The sequence below is a fragment of the Anoplopoma fimbria genome, chromosome 8, assembly GCF_027596085.1.
Source record: "Anoplopoma fimbria isolate UVic2021 breed Golden Eagle Sablefish chromosome 8, Afim_UVic_2022, whole genome shotgun sequence".
NCBI lineage: Eukaryota > Metazoa > Chordata > Actinopteri > Perciformes > Anoplopomatidae > Anoplopoma > Anoplopoma fimbria.
In genome coordinates, this window is record NC_072456.1 from 22,259,409 (window position 1) to 22,277,197 (window position 17,789).

At 42.1% G+C, this 17,789-nt stretch overlaps 1 protein-coding gene across 1 annotated transcript in view; it reads left to right on the forward strand.

Annotated features, from left to right (window-relative positions):
* lingo3a (leucine rich repeat and Ig domain containing 3a) overlaps window positions 1-17,004 on the forward strand; it is a 34,876-nt gene extending 17,872 nt beyond the window's left edge. The window contains exon 2 of the mRNA XM_054603313.1: window positions 14,995-17,004. Within this exon, the coding sequence (XP_054459288.1) occupies window positions 15,046-16,878 (1,833 nt within the window). The 5' untranslated portion in view covers window positions 14,995-15,045 and the 3' untranslated portion in view covers window positions 16,879-17,004. The remainder of the gene's footprint in view (window positions 1-14,994) is intronic.
* Window positions 17,005-17,789: the final 785 nt, after the last annotated feature.

Here is a 17,789-nt window from a genome sequence, read left to right on the forward strand (position 1 = left end):
TAAAGGTCAATGTCCCCAAGACACGAATGTTTTAATACACAACTCACACACATTCCTCTGCAGATTGAGGACAGTGTGTGTTTGTGTGTGTGTGTGTGTGTGTTTGCATTTGCATGCCTGTCCGTCTGTTTTTTGTATCTCTGTGCATTCATCCATTGTCATGTGCAAATTAGAACACGTAAATCTGTGTGTGTGTGTGGGTTGATGCGATGTGTGAAGGAATAAAGGCGTGTGATGTGTGATTCTGGGGCCTAATATGTCTCATCTCTGCCTCTCTGGATGTGGCCGGGAGTGTGCGAGAGTGACGGGGAGTCGAGCCAGTTGGCACGGAAAGAGCCGTGGCTGAAGTGATGGCTGGTGACACGGCAGACTGGCCAGCCAGGCAGGAAATGGATGCCAGCAGAGATACTGATCACACTCACCTCCACCTCTTGATGACTCTGTCTCTCTGGTTCTTTGTTTCTGTGCCATACATCTAAGTGAAAACTGCAAAGTGCTTCTGTGATACCGATAAACAGCTGTAGGTGTGTATTTACAAGACGAATGAGGTCACATTCAGGACTCCTCTTTTTTTTATAGGTTAAAGTTGGCTGTTAAAGAAGTAGCTGGTCATTTGAGCTCTTATTAACCCTTGACACGAGGTTGTGTTTATATTGAAAATCCCTTCTCCAGTTTCATTTTGTTTTGGACTGGAAATTGCTTTATGATTTATTACCTCTGACTTGCTTTTATATGGGATAACTGTGCTGAAATTACACAGTTTATTTTTCCATAAATATTGATGCCACACGATGAATTGTAATTTTTGGGGTCTGCTGTGTCTGAACTAATTGGGAAGGAGGTGAAAACAACAGAAGTATTCTTTTGTGTTAAATTGCCTCTCTATTTCACCAGACGGCATAATGGAAATAAAACTGAGTATATACAGTAATTGGTTGAACAGGTGCCATGCATACTGAAGCAGTCAAGGCAGAGGGGTTGACAACCAGCCATTTACTCCAAAGTTATGAGAGTCACAACGTAATGGCTCTGCTTTACAAGTCATTACATTCAGCATTTGATCACCGTGCTTTCAAGGACACAAATCTCATTGTTAAATGGCCCCTGACGCCTTCAAAAAGGATTGTGTTATTCTATCAATTTATCAGTAACTGCCAGACACAATCAGGCCAGAGACCTAATAACAAATTCTGTTTCATTTCCCTTCTGAAAAAAAAAAAGAAAAAGCCCCAAAAGATTTTGACAAGGACAAATGAACATTTTCTGGTGGTCTGTCACTTCTCATCCCTGCTGAAGTCAAGTAAGCAGCCTGGCTGACTGACACTCTCTGATCACGGGGGCTTAAAGACAGGATGGACATTTAATGCGCTAGATGCCAGTGGCAGCCTGTCCATATGGCAAGCTTGCTGTCAAACGGGTGGCTGACTGGTGTCGTCGCTCCACCGTGACACCCCTATCTTCCTGTCCAAAAGAACGTGTTCCATAAAATGGCTTGATGTTTAAAAAGGAACATAGAAAACTTTAAAGAATAGTTTTGAACATTTTGGGAAATACGCTTACCCCAATTAGAGCCCCTATTAGATGCAGCATCACTGTTAGTTACTGGGTTTGGCTACAGGTTTTGACAAATAAACGCATGTCTCAATTAGACACCAGGTTACTTTTGTCTGTATGTACATGCTACACATTGTTAGATTCGTTACAGTAGATTCTCCACAATTATAACAATTATAGCTCAGTTCATTTTGCCAAGAGCATGAAAGTATAATTCATTCACATTTACCGGCATGGAAAGTCCAAATATGGGTCCATTCCTCTATTATTTATATTCCTTTAGTCTCTGAGGTTCCACCGATCAAAGAATCTAAAAAATGTTTAAATTCTGAACCATGTTGTTTGGCATGGTTTTTTCGGTACCTTGCTGGCTTCAAATTAAGCGTCCCCACATTTCTTTGTTTAGTATTCCAGCTTGTCGCTGACAGGCGGGTGGGTTTTAAGAGGATAAAAAGAGGTGTTGTGTCGGGATGCTAAGGGCCGTAAATTCTTATGGAACCGCAAAAAGAATATGGTGATAAGTAATGATTCGTAAGTGATATTTTTATACGATAGTCTAATATTTATACAAGTAATATTCATACTGATTCAAATATACAATTTGATAGTATTTCCCATCTTTGCTGAGCAAGAGTTTTGTGCAAAAGCAATTAAATGCCTGTTTTAAATATAAATCTGTTGAGTTTAATGGTTGAAATAAATAGAAGCCCAGGCTATTAATTACAGTTTTATGGTATTTAGCTTAGCTTAGCATTAATACTGGAAACATTGACAAACAGCTAACCGTGCTTTGTACAAAGTCTTAAGAAAACTTCACACCAGATCTAAAGTGTGGTTTTATATTCTAGACTATCATGTAATGTGTGTTGAGACGGAATGAAAAAACATCTTTACCCTGGGTCATTTGTGTGAATTTGACTGACCTTTTTTCGCCCCAAACAGCCCATACTATACAGTCGTTAGCTATAAGCTAGCTTTACGTATAGACCTGATGTATTCAAGATTAAATGCTAAACATTACTCTTGGACACATATTATAAGAAACATGGCTGGTGACTTAATGGAAAGCATTTAGTGCCAAAATATCAAATCTTTAATCCGGACCATTAATTACAATAATTGGATTTTTTTAATCATCATTAGTCTCCTCACTGTGAGCTCTCAACTCTCATGACACCTTGAAATAAACAAGCGCAGGATAAATAAGTCTGCCACCCATTTAATAGGCCTAAACTGATGGAGCACAGGAATGAATTACTGTAACATAACGTTGCTAATGAAAGTGTGTTAGGTTGTGTGTCGATACGATAACAAAGCTCAGGGTTCTATAAGCCTCTACTGGCGTCACTGAGACTGTATTCGTGACCGGAGGAAGATGTGTCACCCCGCATTACAGTGACGGCCGGTGGCATCGAACTTAATGTTCTTTTGAGCCTCGGATCCCTTTGTGTTAACTCAAACTGACTGCCCCTTGGAGGGTTTAGATTGTGTGGGTGTGTTTGTGGAGGAACCCTAATATTTGTTTTAACCTTCTGCTGGGAACATGCCTCAGTACAAAATGAAAAAAAAAAAGAAACTAGGTCAGACCCTGTCGTTATAGTGACATTACAACCCCATCTGCCCTCTCGCATCCCTCCTGTTCCATCTAGTTTTATTTTTAAGTTTTTTATTCAGAATATGTGGACAGATGTAATAAAGCCAGAGCAGTATTTTGTCGAAGTTCAATCGACTGTATATTTGCATCGTAAGGAGACGTGATTATTTTAGGGACAAGATGGAAAAATAAAGTCACTTTTTAATTGAAGGATTTTAATTTGCTTTTGATTGTTCCCATTTCAGTCTCAGCCATGTGCTGTGAAAATAATATACCTTGTTTTCCACCAAAATTAGTTTTTTTAATGCCCGAAAAACCCTGCTAAAAATAGACAATCGTCTCTTTTCCCTTTTGCAAGTAGCCAAGTATGCCTCTCAGGTTTTTTCTGGTGTGTTGTTTAGTGAATAACAAGAACTTTTCCCTTCACAGCTGGAAAAAAAGGCATTATGGTAAACTGCATGCCGTTGAACATGCAGAGAGGGATAGTAAACAGCGAATAGCAGCAGGGAGGCCAGTGAAAGTGTTACAGTGGTTACTTCTTTTTTTATATCCGTTAAACTCGGTGAAGACTAATTTGGAACGATGTTCAAGCACTTGGACGGATAGAATTTGTGGCAGAAATGATGCAGAAAGCACCGGAAATGTCCATGTTTCAATCACAGCCGATCAGAGCTTGAGCCGATAAACACCTGTGACTTCTGCCGAGTGATTTATCTTGAGAAAGAATGCTGATTGTAACCGAGTAAAGACAAAAGCCAGATGTTAGTGTTTTTCTAGTGAGAAATTGGCTTTACTTAGTTTATTGATCTCTTGTACTCTCCAGCATTCTGGTCTATTGTGGGTACAGTTATTGACAATTCTGGTATCTTCTTTAATGAATTAGCCTCTGTATGATCAATACGTGTCGATACTGGAAAGTGGGTCAAACACCTTGTTCTCCTATTAACCTGAAAATGTAGTGGTGTATTTCAATTAAGGACCATTCTAATGGGATGAGGTTTATTATTGATCTGTGGAGATCCTGGTATCTAACTCTGCAGATCTGGATCAGTCTCAAGCTGATGTTAAATGAAACTGTGAATACTTAGCACCTTTAACTACTTAAACAAGGCAATTCAAACACACATATTTGCAGTATAATAAGCATGGCCCATATCTAAAGACTCCAAGGCAGCTTGGAGAAACAGCATACCTTTAAGTGAAGGTTAATACTTGACACTTTATTTGAAAAGTTTTCAAAAGAGAAAGAAACGAAGAAATCCTCTACAGACTCTTCTGGGATGTTGCAGAATTATTTGATTGTGAACACAAAAAACTATTCATCCCTGAGTTCCCCCGTGATGAGACCTTGCAGCATAAAAAAACATGTTGATTTCTCTTTAAAGGAGCTATATTTAACAATGTAATCATTAAAACTGCAGCAAAAGAACTATTTGCTCTGTAAAGATAAAGTGGCGTAACGTCTACCTGAGCAGAGAATGAAGTCACTCTTCTTCTTTGTGTGTTGTTATCGAGCTTCTCCGCTCTTTATCCTCCGGTTCTCACTCAGCCCTTTAAGCTCTGTGTCTACATGTTGAGAGCTATTGAGAGGCAATTCCCCAATCACGGATCTTGCACCTTGGAATAGTTTTTAATAATGACATATTAAAAGCTATATGTCTAAAAAGATGGAGGATGTGAAACACAAAGGTCTGTGAAGTCGCTTGAATAATTGGACCGAGAGAGGCAGCCTGTGTCACATATATCTTTATTTTTTGGACCTTGGTTGAAGCTAAAATGTTGCACAAAAGTTTTGTTTATATGCAAAACAGATGGAGAATGAGTATCTGCATCATAAGACTGAGGGGTTTTATCCACCATCAGTCTTGTAGGTCCATGATGTTTTAGAGTATCATGTGTTTTACGCTCTATGTCTTTATGTATGGGTCCGTTGCTGCTCCAGGTAAGGTCTAAGTCTCCATGTCAGTGGAACATGACCATGCAGCTCTGCATCTTCAATTATTTAGCTCCTGTTCATAGAAACCTTTATGTTCATAAGCCCCGAAACAGTTCTCTCTCATTAAAGATTCACGGCACATGGCCAGACACATTCTTAATCACCTCTTTGTGTCCTTTGGTTTCACTGCTCCTGCTTTGCATCGGACAGAAGTGCAATTTAAGAATCTCACTGTAACCCGTTACTATAATTAAAATCCCATTTGGCAGCTTTTTAAAATAGTGTTTATGAATCTGCAGCACTATGGTGTAATGGAAATAAATGGAAAAACTGACATTTCTGATCAGATAACTGCGTGAGTTTAATCATGCAGGGCCCAGAGGACAAAAACATTAAATAAGTGGACTGTTTGCACAAGATGCCCCTCATCCATCTTCTTCTGACTTCTCCTGTCACCTCAGTGTCCGCAACCCTTTTTTTTTTTTTTTTTTTTTTTCAAACTTAGCTTGTTTGCTGACGCACGGAGCAGGTAAGGACATCGTCTTTGGGAAGAACTAAAACAATCTGATGTTCGCTCGTTTGCATCGAGTCCTGTTGGGATGAGGTGTCGCACATCTGGCTGGTCTCATCCAGCATTCGTACCTATACCTACGAAAAGTATGCGTCGTAATTTGTTGGTATCCCACAAATCATTCTGTATGTTGTGCATGTCATCATGAACTAGGAAGTATAAAGACAGAAAAACCCACACAGGGTGAGGCCATATGTTTGCATTTACATATATATGCTCATGTAAATGCAAACTTATATGCATCTCCACGCAGTGACTGGGTGCCCTGGCCCCTGGTGGGTTGCATGGCCCTGCCAGCACTAACGATCCATCACCAGACTGCAAGGTGGAAGGTACAGGGAACATCAAGGGAACAAGCAACTCAGTGTTTTTCTCTCTCTCTCTCTCTCTCTCTTTGTGCCTTTCTCTCTCATCAGGTGAGCGTGAGTGTGTGTAATGGCGTGTGTGAGGATGTGTGTGTGTTCCCTGGACCATGCACTGCCGGGGGCTTCAGAGTCTCCCTACACCGATTGATGGACACTGACAATGGCTTCCCTCGGTTTACATGAGTAATGTGTTGTTTTTTCTCTCTAGTGGGAACACACACGCACACACACACACGCACACACACACATACAGTTTGTGCTTACGTAAGGTGCAGTGAGTGGGCATGGTTGGAATCAGAGTGAGCAGCCATTTGAGGATGTTATGCCTCGGCCTGTGTGCCTTTTTTGGAGAGCGCTTGGCTACACCTACACACTCTCAAACACGCCTGCTGCTGTCAGCTGGGTCCTACACCTGCAGTATGATTATGGGTCTGGCAGTCTCATCCTCTGTTCTGCTGCTGCTGTTGATTCTTCTGGGCCCTTTCTTTCTATAGATACACACACACACACACACACACACACACACACACACACACACACACACACACACACACACACACACACACACACACACACACACACAGTAGAGAGCTATATATAAGCTTGTATTTGGAAGCTCTTGAATAGAACCGCACAGGGATTGAGATGCTTGTGAACGAGGCGGTACATCATGGGGAATTTTTTAGAAGATGTCTCATTCAATATCTCTTTTATTCTTTTCTTTTTGTCAACAAATCCCATGAAGTTAACAAAATCCAACAACCAAGAAAAGCCAGATATAGCTCATTCCATTGTGCCATAGTGCACTGTAGTTTCATTTTGGAAACACTCACTAAAGCACCAAATGGGTATAATTCAGCAGATGAAAATAGCCCCCAATAAATGCACTACTTCCTCCTGTTTGAGGGCTGTTTGTTGAAACTACAGTGGCCAGCTGGGTTTCCTATTTAATAATACAATTATATATCACGGTGGTGTTTTTTAAGACTGACTTGTACATTTTGGTCTTAATATGTGAGTCTGCAATTGCACACACATGCCCATTGTACTAGCTGCTGGGCTGCATTTAAATCTCTTGTCTCTTCACTCACACACACACACACACACACACACACACACACACACACACACACACACACACACACACACACACACACACACACACACACACACACACAAAAGCACTTCTCGGCTTATGCGTCATGCATACGTTAATAGGGTGCATACGTGTTTAATGTGCACAATTTGGCCGAGCATCAGCAGTGCCCTCTGTCTGATCCCAGCCTAATGTCCCCATGTTGAAACATGTGGGGTCTTCACTATCTATTACTTTGAAAAGCTCAGAAGGACAGCGTTTGCATAAGGCCCATTAGTGCAATTTGCTGTCTTTCAAGCCCTTAATAGCTTCTGTTTAAACAAAAAGAGTGCAGAGAGGAGACAAGTCTGGAGTAAGGGTTGTGTCAAAGATAAATTATTTAGCGGGGTTGTGAAGGGAGACGTGGTTCGGGGGAAAGGGGGTAGAGAGATGGCAGAAAATGTCACTGTGCCACTTGTCCCAGCAGCTTCACAGCCCACTTTACTGTCAAAATCTGGCTCTGTTGCTGGACTTGGGTTGCCGGTAGAGGGCTTGAACCACCAACCTTGTGGTTACGGGACAAGCGCTCTACCTCATGTGCCACAGCCGCTCTGTTGCTGGACTTGGGTTTTTTTTTAAGCTCAAAGGCCACACTTCTTTGGCTCCCTCTCTCACTCACTGGGTCTCCACAGCTTTTTGCATGCTAATTGGGCTGAGGTCAGAGAACATGTAAAAACCAAGTCATCCTCTTCACCATCTGTACTTTACAGTCTCTGATCTCTTTTCTCTGAGCTCAGGACGACCCACCTGGCAACCTGAGGAGAAATGGATGACTGTAATTTTGAAATGGTTACATAACACTTAAGCAATTACATGAGTTGGCTACAACTGTAATCAAGGAGACATCAATCGATTATCATTTACTTTAATTTTGTTGCACAAAAAAAAAACGGGACTAATTCTACAGCCATGAACAGCAGTGCTCTGAGCTAAATGCTAACATCAGCATGCTAACATTCTCACAATGACAATGCTAATATATTTGTGTTTAGCACATAAAGCCATGTTCATCATCTTGCCAAAAAACACCCTTGATGTAAATTTATGTCATTACTTCTGCAGGTAATTAGTAATAAACAAATAATTAATGTTTTGGCCTGATGATGGTACTATAAAAAATGTATATATATCAAAATTACTACAATTCATCCTGAGGGAGAAAAATATTACAGCAATCCATCCAGTATTTGTTGAGGCAAACAAATGTCAACTTCATGGTGTTGCTAGAGGAAAAGTAATTAGGATCCAAATCATGAATATCTGTACAAAATTTCATGCCTCATGGTTTTTGAGACATTTTAGTCGGAACCAAAGTTGTGGAACCTAAATGATCCTCAATATCCATCAGTTTGTTCCGTAAAAGTGACCATTCAAATCACATGATCAATCCTGAAATTAGTGTTTGATAATAAAGATTAAATGTGAGTTGAATACAGAAATGGCTTAGGTTGAAGATAGAGTCAGGAGTGCACTTTTGGCTTTACTAAACGTTTAATGTAGAAGAGACTAGGCATTCAGGATAGTGGCATGAACAACTAATCATCCCCTCTGTTTGCATCAACAGCTGCTATTTACTGTGTGACATCATGAAAAAAGGGGGCATCAACAATAGCTCCTCTCTTTAATGAAATTTTAATAACTTCATATTCCCAGTTGTTTCCATCAGCTCCTGAGTAAAGAGCTGCTGACTGTTCATACCACGGCAATCACCGAACACCACTGCCATCACCCAGACGTGTACGGAATATTCTAATCTGACTGATTTATGACACTCTGGTTTATTCATGTGGGCATGAATGATTGAAAAAATAAAACAATGTTAAGCTGTTCTTCAATTAAATTGTAATATACTCGCTGTTACTTAAGAGTTTATAAACGATAAATGGAAATCATAGATAGCTTCAACTCCACAACTTAAAGCCACAAGGACAGGAGAGGATTCTGGTACTATGGCTTTTATTAAAAATAGATGGCCTTAACAAATAGGGGAAAGCATTTCACTTCTACTACTGCGTCCATAACATCTACATTTACAGTCATCAGTTATATAGAAAGTATAAAAAAAAGGCTACAGTACTTACTTAAGCAGGCAAGAAAACACAAAAATCGGTCAATCTGCTGAAACTCTAAAATAGAACTACTATCTTGAAATCTTCAAGTGTTTCAACCTGGGGTTGTTTGGTCCGTGTACGTTCTGATAGTTTGTTTATTAGATTAAATTCAAAGTGGCAGAAACAAGAAAATTACTATTTACATTTTGTCCTCCAGGAGGAGAGCAGGGGCAGCTCCAGGAGACGGACTTTCCTTTAGCTCAGACTGATCCAGCGCAAATCCCCAGCACTGTGGGTCTGATCCTGAAGGCTGCCCAGACTTCTCTGCAAGATCACTAAACTTTCTGTCTGAGCCGTTACACAGGTTGGATCCATTGCTGCCGGCTGTGACCCTAGCACCAGTTGGTCTGGTAGTCAGGTCTGTGGCGGGGAGGATGAAGCTAAAATTTTTTTTTTTCTTGTTTCTTTTGTTGAATTTAATCCAATTAACAAACTGTCACAATGTACATGGACCCTGTAACTTCAACGTGATTGACAAGCCCCTCAGACAGCTCTACTTCTACGTCCCTCACGATGGACTGAGACACTTTTGTGACTCACTATCGCCTCTTGCAGAACAGTCAGTTAGCATTCTCGTCTCAGTAGATATCTCTACAACACATTAGATAAGCATCTTTGACTAACCTCAACACTGTAACGTTCTGTTGATAACGTCAGCTCCTTTTTTTAATGTTTCAAACTGAAAACCAGATCTTACACGTTGCACCTTAAAGCCAGAAACATATCCTTTTAAGTATTTGAATGCTTCAGGCTACAAGAATTTCTTCCTTGTTGCAAACATGTCACCTAAAATTTGTATCACAATGCAAGCGTGAGCTGCAGCTTCAAGCATCTCAAGAGCAGACAACACTAGTATGAAGCCATCTTCTTTGATCGGTGCTCTGTCGTTCACTGTCACGGCAGCCCGATGTTTGTCTCTTTTCTGGAGGACGTCCCATGAGTTGGCAACGTGTAGGCAGGCTGTTGTGTTTTTACGGAGGGTAGTTTCTGGCTCTAACATATCCATGCAATTTATATATATCACAACTAACAGATCACACTTACATTGGGCCTCTTTTCTTTTGGTGATATCCTTCTGAGAAATTATAAGTGTTAGATTTAGAGAGTTTAGTTTTTTTGCCATTTTGACATGTTACTGTAGCACAGGTTTGAATTATGAAATGAATCATAGCTAAACTCCATTCAGCTGCTTCCGTATCTGGGTCCTGGTATTGTGCATGTTCGCTCACTGTAACACTCTTTTTGCTTACTTGGAAATGTGAATAGAACGGAGCCATCTTTAATGTTTGTCCTATATTGACAAGTCAAAATGTCTGCTGTGAAAATGGCCTATTAGCCTATTAGCTGTTTATGATCGGATTCTGTAACTTCTTTAAATAAAACAATCGGTTAAACTTTAATGCACTTGAAGGCCACAGCAAACTACCTGATGATGCTGGCAGTGTCTCTTTTAAGCCTATTGGCCTCACTGAGTCATAACATATACGATTTTATAAACAACATCTGCGATGCCGGGCATATAAAAATGTTAAGACAAAATTCAACTATTGTGTATAAATATTGGGGCATTTCAGGAATAGAACATGACTTCAGGCACTTGTTCTATTAGAAAGTACTGGATGAGTAAATGTTGCCTGGCAACCAAATGATGAGATAAAAAAAACTGACCTCTTGCCTAATGCTACTGGATGTGTGCACAGTACACTGAGAATAACGATTTCATATATAATGCATCTGGTGATTATTACAGACACCAGCCAGCTGTCTTTTGTCACAGTTATTTTGCCGCAGGTGACAACAGACAGGACCTAAATTCAGACATGGAGACCCAGCAGATAGAGTTCAGTTACAGAAAACAGGTACTACAGAATCTAGGGAATATTAAATAATTGTAATATGTATGAAAATACCAACCTAGATATTTTCCTGAAGAGCTGATAAACAAATGAACAGCAGCTGTGCCGGCAGGTGGCTGATGACTGAGACATTCAGGAAAGTCTAGTGGCCACGTGTGTTTCAGGCTGGTATAGAAAGTAAGAGACTATGAGGAGAGTTTGAAGCAGGAAAAGGGGTAGGGGGGTGTTAAGGGAGATGGTGCAGGCGTCTCCATGACAACATCAGACACCTAGGGTATTGTCCTTTCGAATCCGATAAGAGCATTGCAGTTTATGTCAAAGCTTCATATTGATTCTGCCTGCCAGTTATAACTTGTGCAGTTCGACCCGATGAACATCCGGTGACTTCACGGACGAGCTTTTACATAACGAACCACCAATGTTCCCTTTGCTGCACAATATCAATGTTCAGTTAAGTAGAAATGCAGCAGGAGAACTAAGTGAAGGTGGCGTTCAGTCACTCTCTCCTCAGGAGAAAAAGCAGCTTCCTCCCCGTCAGCAGCCCCTCTGCTCTCTGTCACCTGCAGCAGCTGGAGGTTGTTCTTCTGCTGAGTAATCAGAGATTACAGCGATTATTTTTGACTTCAGCTTACTACCAGGTAACAGTAGCCTCTCGGACAGCAGCAGCTCTGTGTGTGTGTGTGTGTGTGTGTGTGTGTGTGTGGGGGGGGGGGTACAGTACAGTGCACACTGCTCTATCCACCTGCTGTTGACCTGTGGTGCATTAGATTGCCTGGGGCCTCTGGGATTATTAGTGAGAGACTGCCACCAGATATGGGTTGGGAAAAGACGCCCATGTGACTGACATTTTTTTAAAGGTTGGGTGGAGGCGGTGGTTGGGGCTCGGAGGAGGGGGAAGTTTGTTGTTACTGTTTCAGTCGCTGCCCACCTGCTGTTTATGGAGGAAAAAAAAGTTTTAGACATTTTATATTAAGAAATATCTCAGACGTCACTGGATCTTAGAGTGCATGTGCAGTTCTATGACATTGGTAACAAACATCATAGAGGTAAATGATTTACAGTCACACACACATGCTGCATTAGAAATGTTATGCTATGTACTACAAACACAATATGTGTACTCTGGTTCAACATACTTTTGTTCAGATAAACAGTAGTATGTATCTTTTTGAAGACACAGCTATAATTATCACGTCACTTCCTGAGAGCCTCCTTGCCCGTTACAGAGGTGTAACCATGGAAAGTTGTGCCAACCTCATGTGACCAAAGGATTATTTTTTTGTGAGCTGAACTTAATTAAAAAAATATATTACACACAGCAAAGTGGAATCTTACACTTACATTGAAACGTCATTGACATTAAAGAGCTGTCAGCTATTATCTGTTATGATCACTACTCCAGTGTTTGCATACTACATAATATTTCATTACTGTATTGTTGTATAAAGCCTTGGTTGGCTTCCAGACGGAGCTTGGCAAAGTCTGATCAATTTCCTCAGGCGATGTCACTTGAGTCAGCGTCCGTTGGGGCTGAAAACTTCATGTTTGAAAATAAAAATAAAAGAAAGAAGTGGGCCCTCCAGGCCTTTGTAGCCAGCCCTTCATCTCTGGTTGAAGCTAGCAGCTCAAAGTTGTGTTACTGAGATATCAACAGACACGGGCAATGTGGGCGCCTGGTTTTGACAGAGAAGAAGAATGTGTGAAATTTAAAAAAAAACTGCAGTCGCTATTTTGATTCTTGAAAAAATAAAAGAGCTTCCACTTTTAAGGGTATAGAAATGCAGAGATATATTGTCAAAGCACAAACTTAAGCCTTGCCTGAGCTGCCATGTTTTTACCATTTATAAAGCACAAGCCAAATCCCAAGTACTGCCTTTGGATGCAGAAATACTTTTTTTTTCTATTTCTAGTGGGCCTTATTAGACCATAGTGAGTGACACAAGATATCTGTGAAGGGTTTCGTGTCAGGTTGCTATGTCTGACAGTTATATGCATGTGTGGGCTGTTGATGGGTGCATGCATTGCTGTCTACCACTGTTCCTTTTTTTTTTTTTTTTTTTTATACGACTATAGGAAAAAACTGAAATGTTCATATTTTTGTGTCTTCAACAAAGCTCTGCTTATTTTAAGTCTGCCATCGGACAGTTCTGCTCGCATTTCAGACAGTTCATTTCATTCAGTGGCAGATTGGCTAATGGGAATATTCATCTCTGAGCCAGGGTGAATGTAAAATTGAACATGTGTAGAGGTTTGGGGCATTAAATGAGTTATGAAGTCATCTGTTACCGTAGCAGGTGGGAATGAGAAAAAAAAAACACTGTTTCCTTATTTTAAACAGTGATATATATATGGATCAGAAAAGGAAGAAAACAGGAAACAGTTCCTTGTGATGTGTGTGTCCAGTGTTTCTACGAGTTTTAGAGGCCAAATGTACAACCCAGCTCATTTCTCATGTAATTTTAGTGACATAATCGGCACATAATAATATGTTGGGCACTACTTGCTGTGCACTTATAGTCACAGTGCACAGCAGTTTCAATATGTTTTTAACACACTGTCATCCTCACCAGTCAACAATGACGATGTTATGGAATATGTTTTCTGGAGTTACTTTCAATCCTGCTAGTTGGAATTTCACAACGGGTTTACAAAGGGATTACCACTGCTGCCAACATCCACCAGCAGACGGAGGGGTGGAATTGTGTGTGTGTGGATGTGTGTGTGTGTGTGTGTGTGTGTGTGTGTGTGTGTGTGTGTGTGTGTGTGTGTGTGTGTGCGTCCGTATGTGTCATATGAAACCCATAGGCAGGTCAGGCTCCTCTCATGATAAGCCTCATGCCTCAGAGACTCATGCAGATGATGTGATGGACTGAGCTATTGTGATGCACTGAGTCGTAGCCTCCCGCTGTGGCGAGTGACCTTGTCAGGCAGCTACTCAAAGACATAGCGGCTGCATATACTGCGCTATATGATCCGATCTGTTTTTGAGTTGTCCTGTGACACTTTCATATTTTATTCAGCCTGTTTACATCCTGGTATTTTCCCCCCTACAGAGAGTTTATTTGTTAATATTCTGCTTCCTCAGTATGAGTGCCTTTTGCAGTGCTGTATTATGCTTTTGAGAGGCTGCAATTGTTTTCCCTTTTTCATGCATTTTAAGATGGCTCACATGAGGTCTTATGAATACAATAGATTTTCAATTCCCCTGTTTCCCTGTTTTCATTTACAGTGCATGAAACAACTAGAGAGCAAAACAACCACCAGATATATAAAATTGACACTTAGCTATTAGGGCATTTCTTTGTGTGCACCGGCATATGATTTTAAAACCTGAGTGCTTGCAAAGGCACAGTCGCCCATTGTAAATGAAATTGTTTCAAGTGAATACAGGCTCCTTTGAGGATTATCTTTGAGCTCTAGCTTTAATTTTGCTGCTGTGTCGGGTCAATTAGAGTTTCTAATAGTAATTCCACTCATTTAGAGTGTTTGATGGCTGCTTGATTGTAGCACTTACTATATTCGGATTAGTCTGTTGCAATTATTGTTTTCGTAGTAACTTGCCTCTGCACTATACTTTTGCTCTGGCTTATGCTTTAAGATGCTTGTTTAAGAAAGGAGATGCACTTATGACTTCTGGTGACTAGTAGTTCTCTTGAATACCTATGTTGAATACACTTCCTGTAAGTCGCTTTGGATAAAAGCGTCTGCTAAATGACTGTAATGTAATGTAATGTAATGCTCTTGGAGGGGAATTGAGTTCAATTGATTTGTCTCACTGTCTATCTCTTTGTCTCTCCCTCTCATTCTTTTTGGCCCTACTGTCTGCCCTCCCCCTTTTCCTTTTCCTCTTCCCATTCTTTCTCTTTCCTCAGGTGTCTGGCCCAGTGATTCTGGACCAGGAGGAAGCAGTGGAAAGGAGGGCCATGGCGCTGAGCCTGGGCCAGGATGTAGTCTGGCTCTTGCCTTTCCTGTTCTTGCTACTGATGATCACGGTGTCACCCGCCCAGGGTCAAGGATGTCCCCAGCGTTGTGACTGCATCGCAAAACTCAAGACTGTGTCCTGTTACGGTAAACGCCTGTCCGCGCTGCCAGACGGCATCCCGCTGGACACCAAGATCCTGGACCTCAGTGGGAATAAACTTCGCTGGGTAGAGCACGGCGACCTGCTTCCGTATTCACGTCTCGAAAAGCTGGACCTGAGTGAAAACATGATCAGTGTCCTGGAACCCAATTCTTTTTCTAGTCTCCAGAACCTGCAGTCGCTGTCGCTGAGGGGTAACCAGTTGAAACTGGTCCCAATGGGGGCTTTCTCACGTCTCTCCAACCTAACGTCACTGGACCTCAGTGGGAATAAGATTGTTATTCTTTTGGACTTTACTTTCCAAGACCTGAAAAGTCTGAAAAACCTGGAAGTTGGAGACAATGATTTAGTTTATATTTCCAACAAGGCCTTTCTGGGTCTGGTGGGGCTGAGGGAGCTGACCATTGAGAGGTGCAACCTGACCTCTGTGTCCAGCCAGTCTTTGTCTTACCTGCACAACCTGGTGGCTCTGCGGCTCCGCTACCTCAGTATCTCCACCTTAGAGGACCAGAACTTCCGTAAGCTGGGAAACCTGAGGGGCCTCGAGATCGACCACTGGCCCTTTCTGGAGCACATTTCCCCTCACAGCCTGCAGGGGCTTAACTTATCGTGGCTGTCTATCACTCACACTAACATCACCTCTGTGCCCACCTCTGCCCTCCGCAGTCTGCCTCACCTCACCAGCCTCAACCTCTCCTACAACCCCATCTCCGTGTTGGAGTCCTGGGCGCTTCGGGACCTCATCAGGCTGAAGGAGCTGCATCTGGTCAACACAAATCTGGTGGTAGTTCAGCCGTACGCGCTGGGTGGTCTGAGGCAAATCCGCCTTCTTAACCTCTCCACTAACGGCCTGGTGTCCCTGGAAGAGGGGGCCTTTCAGTCCGTCAACACTCTGGAGACTCTGCGTTTGGATGGGAACCCTCTGGCCTGCGACTGCCGCTTGCTTTGGATCCTCCAGCGCCGGAAGACCCTCAATTTCGACAGCGCCTCCCCGATGTGCATGACGCCCGTGGAGGTGCAGGGACGGGCCCTCAACGCTTTCTCCGACTCGGCTCTCTTTGATCACTTTACCTGCCAGAAGCCCAAAATCCGCAACAGGAAACTGCAGCAGGTCACGGCCCGCGAGGGGCAGGTCGTGTCGTTCATTTGCAGAGCAGAAGGCGAGCCGACGCCATCGATATTCTGGATCTCGCCTCAGCGCCGCCGCATCACCACAAAGAGCAGCGGCCGCCTGACTGTGTTACCAGAGGGCACGTTAGAAATACGGTACGCCCAGGTAACAGACAGTGGAACCTACATCTGCATAGCCAGCAACGCCGGTGGGAATGACACCTATTTCGCCACACTGACAGTTAGTGGGCTGCCACTCGATGCGGCCCTCATGGCCAACCGCACGTACTATGCCGGGGACCTCAATGACACAAATCTGAATGACACCAGAGTCTTCTTGAAGTTCACTCTGGACCTCAAGACCATCCTCATATCCACAGCTATGGGCTGTATCATGTTCCTGGGGGTGGTTCTCTTCTGTTTCATTCTGCTGTTTGTGTGGAGTCGAGGGAGAGGGCAGCACAAGAACAATTTCTCAGTGGAGTATTCCTTCAGGAAGGTGGATGGCCCCGCTGCCAGTGGAGGACAGGGTGGGGCACGCAAGTTCAACATGAAAATGATTTGATTTTATGGGGGATCTGTTTCTCTCACTAGCATTCTTAACCTGATACTGTTTACAAGCTCAAGGGACAGGACGCTGAGGTGGACCTTTGTGCTTGCAAAACATGAAAGGCAGTTATTTATAGGACATTTTATTGAGACCATGTTTTGTTATTAAAACTGCTGTATATACAAGAAAAGGGGAAATCTGCATGGATTTGATAATATTTATAATGCTTTTGTTGTGTGTTCACGTTATCGTGCAGAGCAAGCATAGATTTTGAAAGTGTAAAGATGTCTCTAATAGACTGTTAAAAGACCAAGCAACAAAGTCACTCAGAGTCCCGGCAGTCTTTAACCTCGACAATTCCCTCGCCAATTCCATCCTTCTTCTCTACAAGGAACTCGTCTTTAAAGGACTTCGCCTGTCTGCTCCATCGGAGGTTGTTTAAGCTGTTCTATCCCCAAACCCATGAATACATTATAACCCGGTGGTGCTCAACGAATGCCAAGGACTTGCCAATATGTATTTGAATAGTTCCAGCTATATACTGCATATTTAGACTTATTTACAGTCAGGACTTTAGAGCACTATAGAGGCTCTGCTTTTTTTTTGCTCATGGTGGGTTTGTACAGAGTACAATAAGACACCAAGAGACTCTGCAACACTGCCAATCTGACCGTAAAGCACCATGTTACGTGGTTAAAGAGAAGTTACTTCTCATTGGGTACCATTAAAAGTAAAAAACTAAAGAAGACTCCACAGATTAAGCTAACATTAAAAGGACCCAATGCACATTCGTGTGGTGACAAATCAGTTCACGCTCTTAGGTTTTCCATTGTTTATTAAGTACAAATTGTACAGGACTCCATATATACTCTTGATCTGAAAAAGGACTGTGTGTAAAAGATGAACGCATGTACAGAGTCGACTTG